Below are 4,498 nucleotides of genomic sequence, written 5' to 3' on the forward strand. Positions count from 1 at the left end.
ATCGAACCATCCATAAGAACAAACACTTTTAAGGAATTCAAAAAAAAAAAAAAAAACGCTAGTAACAACTAACACCAAAAATATGAAGAAAAAGTAGGATAATATGTAATTTCTCTAAAATAATTAAAGAGATCTAATTTCAATTGGATTGTTGCCCCACCATTACAAACAATAAAAAGCACATCCAGTCAACAGGAAGATGATGAAAGAAAGGTGACGTAACTTCGGCCTTTTTCCCCTTTTTATCAACCCTTTCCAATCCTATATATAACTATCCATACATCATCTGTTTAATGCAAACGACTTCTCTCTTGTCATTTGATGTCTAAAATTTTAAGAATGTAAGGTTATCTTTACGCCCTTTTTGTTCTACGACCAGTCGTTAGAGGAAGAAAATTATGGAGAGGAGCAATTGCTTTGGTTCTTCTTTGATTCCAGAAAGGCCAGATCGAAAGGTTATTGAGAAGAACAGGAGGAACCAAATGAAGTTCCTCTACTCTCAGCTCTTTTCCCTCCTCCCTGAAAATCTCACCTTTAAGGTTCCTCCCCGTTTCTGAATATATTCTCCAATGTTATTACAAATTATGTCTTGTGTATATGTTTATCCCGCTGTTCTAGTAAGAGCTTAGTACAATAAAACATTTAAATTTAATGTGATATACTATCATTAAGAATCTAAGATGCATGCATGTATTTGGTTATATTATATATTTATAAACAATTGTACTTTATATTTAGTGACACCGTCGCTTACATTTAAAAATTTTACGCATGCAGGGATCTCCACAAATGTCTGATAGAGTAAACGAAGCTATACGATACATTGAAACCCTGAAAGAAAACTTAGAGAAAACGAAGGACAAAAAAGAAAAGCACTATAGCAGCAATAGATTATTACATGAACCGAAGGGAAGGGACAGCCATCTGGCTTCCACTTCCCAATCTTTTGATATCCAAATCCATGAAATTAGTTCTGATATAGATGTAGTTTTAATCTTTGGATTGAAAACTTATTCTTGTTATTGTGATATTATTCGGACAATTGATCAATACAGCACTGCCGTAGGATACGCAAGTTTTTCTACTTCTGGACCTTCTACTTTCCATGTACATCAGAAAAAGGTCAGTTGTTTATAGAATTATTAGGCAAATAACTGTTCAAATTGTTGTATAAAGGGATTGAACAGCGGCAAAGACATTGATTTCTGTATGTATATTTGTGCGTATATAGATTGAAGCAGCAGAGATGTATCGGAAGCTAAATGAATTGTTTGGAGGATTCTCGAGAAAAGAAGTAGTGTTAGATGTTCTTCCACCATCATGTAACGAAGAGGAATCCAACCTAGATTTATGGGATTTTGAAATCTCCTCCGACATATGGTGTAGGAATTCCTAACTACGTTGGACATATCCATTAAATGAGGAATCTGTGATTGGAATCTAATGAGTAATAAACTTTTGTCGACTGAATTATGTTGTGTTTCATGGGAGGTTAATAATGCTGACGCTTGTTTTGGCAAACTTCTAGAGTCCAATTCAATAATGTTTCGCATATTTGTAATTGTTCATTACGAATATGTGATTTTTTAGGGTCATATCCTATATATGTATTGCAGTATATTTGTCCTTTCAGTTGTATTTACAGTGTAGAGATGTTGAAGTGTACGAATTTTATTGTATGTTGACCTCGTGCTAAGCATTCAAGATGTCCGACCTATTCAAATAATAAATATTGTTGCCCTCTCGCCAGTCTGTATGTGTAATCTAGAAGTTGTAGCTATTTTGTGAAGAACTCGAATGTTGATAGGTACTTTTTCCCAAAATAAAGTTGATGTCGATTTCATTGTGTTTGGTTTGCAAATGTTAAACCCAGTTGGACAAGATAGCACAAGCATTATTACAATTCACAATGGTGTCTTTAGAAATCAAGGAGACGAGCTCGATCGTTAAGAAGACTCCTATCTCAGCAAAACATTAGCAATACAATCATTCTTCTTCATTGTTTTCTATTAAACTCCTCCAAATTTTGTGTTTTTATTTAATTTATTTCCAACAAAGTGGTATCAGAGGCAGAGCCCGGTGTGTGGGGTGCAATCTCAGATTTCAAAATTCACTGGAAGGAATTACAATCAACGGAATACTCAGATGAATGTTTTATTTGAATCACAAGATCTTTGGAGTGTGATTGAAAATGATTTTGTTGAACCAAGAGATCAAACAACTCTTTCAGCCAAGCAACGCACAGAACTGAAACATACAAAGAAGAAAGACAGGAAGGCTTTATTCCTTATTTAGCAGCCAGTAGATGAAGTTATCTTTGAATGAATTTCATCTTCAACTACATCAAAAGAGGCTTGGGAGACATTACACAAAACTTATAAAGGGGAAGATAAAGTTAGAGTTGTGAAACTACAAACTCTCAGATGCGAGTTTGATGGTATAAAGATGAAAGAGTGTGAGTCGGTTGAGGATTACTACAACAAAAAATTTATGTTAACAAATCAAATTAGATTAAATGGAGAAGATATTGATGATAAAAGGATTGTTGAGAAAATCTTGAGAAGTTTAATAAGAAAATTTGAATACATCGTGGTTGCTATAGAAGAATCAAAGGATTTAAAAACATTATCTTTGGAAAGTTTAGTGGGTACCTTGCAATCCCATGAATTGAGAATGAGGCAATTTGATGATTCCCCGATGGAACAAGCATTTCAAGTTTCAACCAAATTGAAAGGGAAGGAACCTGGAAATGATTTGTGTGATGACAAAAACAAGGATGATCACGATGGTGGAACTTCCAAGGGAGAAGGATCATTCAAAAGAATACATTTGTAAAAAAAACTATGTTATTATTGTCACAATTATGGTCATATAATGAGGTTTTGCAGGAAGAAGCAACAAGATGAGAGTCAAGAAGATGCCAAGTTCGTGAAGCTGTCCGAGGAGACTATGTTTTTGATGATTGAATAAGATGATAAAGACTTTGTGGATGATTGTGTTGCTTCATTAAAAAGGTGTGATGATATACCAGATGTAAAGATTCTGGGCAATGTTTCTGATGATGTTTATGTGATGAATTAGAAGGTGTGCAATGCATGGTTGTTGATGTGTTTGGTGAAGAATATTTCTGATGATGTTTTCAGGAATCTTGTCTAGCTTAAGGGGACGTGTTGGAAAATATAACCTAGACAAGGGTAGTTTGGTAATTATCTATTAAAATAGTATTTATTATTAGTATTTATGGTATTTGTTCTTGAACGATTAGACTGAACAATTGTGTTGGTTTGAATGGGTTTCATTTGAACGGTGCATTGGTTGGGATAGTAACTGTCATTTGACAGTTACACATAGGTCTATAAATAGTACTTGTCCATGTAATGTTCTGTTGTTGCAGTAATTAATAATGAAACGTGTTTTGTGTACAAAGCAATCATTCTTCTTCATTGTTTTCTGTTAAACTCCTCCAAATTTTGTGTTTTTATTTGATTTGTTTTCAACAATGGGCAATTTGTATTTGTTTTGTACTTGACTGTAGTGTTCGCCCCTTCTCCTAGCTGCTTTCTTGGTGTTCCTTCTTTTTATTAATGAGTGTTTCCAAAAAAAATTAACATTTATCTACATGATTTTAAGGTACAAATTATACTTAATCGTTATAAATTCGTATTTTGCAAATAAAAATTACCAAGTGATGAAATTAAGGCCAAAAAGGCATATTAAGGACATATTTTCGTAGTGTACAAATTATGTAAAATTGTTTATAATTTAAATAAAGATAATTCCAAAGAAATAAAATATTAAGAAGATATTTATTGAAATATAAAGACCACGTCGCGATCCATTTGTCGCACGACCAAACAAGTCGGTTACAAAACCCTATAAATTGAACTCAAATTTCATCCAAGAAAGAGAGACTATAGGAAAAGGGAAATTTTTCATATTTTCATAGCTTTTCACCAAAGGAGGAAGAAGGATTTCTAGAAACCCTAGTTTCTACACCTTTGAAGATTGAAGACTAGCATTAAGCATTCCTTTGAGTATTGGTTTATTTTACTTTAGTTAATATAATTTTTTACTTCGTTTATGGGCTACAATCCATGTACTTTTGTTTAAATGTAAATGATCTATTATGATTATGGTTTAATTCTTTGAAATTATTTTTTATACAAATTTAATTTATTATGATTTTCTTTAATTAAAGACTCATGTGTTGTATCATGTTGTTTCGTTAACATAGTGGCCCAAAACTCCATTAATGAGGTAAACAGTTGGTATAGAGGCCGACCGTATCTTTAGGTTAAACACAATAGAGTTAAATTAAATGTTTGTGATTGATCTGTTAACATCGATAATTTGAGTAGTTGTCATTAACCTTGAGACTGATCATAGCTATTGAGTCATTACGTAATATGAATGAATAGACTAAATCGATGGGAGTTATCTTTGTTGCTAGACATCATAGAATCATACAGTTAGTGACTTAACCATCCAATCTAATATA

The 4,498-nt window shown here is 32.9% G+C and overlaps 1 protein-coding gene across 1 annotated transcript; it reads left to right on the plus strand.

Moving 5' to 3' along the window:
- The first annotated feature begins 398 nt into the window (after positions 1-398).
- LOC145010438 (transcription factor bHLH162-like) lies at positions 399-1,612 on the plus strand. Its single transcript, XM_078968978.1, has 4 exons — positions 399-539; positions 778-872; positions 921-1,122; positions 1,232-1,612. The coding sequence occupies exons 1-4, from the start codon at positions 399-401 to the stop codon at positions 1,394-1,396; spliced, it is 603 nt and encodes a 200-aa protein (XP_078825104.1). The 3' UTR covers positions 1,397-1,612.
- Positions 1,613-4,498: the final 2,886 nt, after the last annotated feature.

Source organism: Lactuca saligna, chromosome 8 (assembly GCF_052625555.1).
Source record: "Lactuca saligna cultivar CGN05327 chromosome 8, ASM5262555v1, whole genome shotgun sequence".
In the NCBI taxonomy this organism is placed as follows: Eukaryota; Viridiplantae; Streptophyta; class Magnoliopsida; order Asterales; family Asteraceae; genus Lactuca; species Lactuca saligna.

Coding starts and splice junctions, on each gene's coding strand:
- LOC145010438 (XM_078968978.1), top strand. CDS start 399: ATGGAGAGGAGCAATTGCTTTGGTTCTTCTTTGATTCCAGAAAGGCCA. Junction 540..777: donor CTGAAAATCTCACCTTTAAG/GTTCCTCCCCGT, acceptor TTACGCATGCAG/GGATCTCCACAAATGTCTGA. Junction 873..920: donor ACGAAGGACAAAAAAGAAAA/GCACTATAGCAG, acceptor GGGAAGGGACAG/CCATCTGGCTTCCACTTCCC.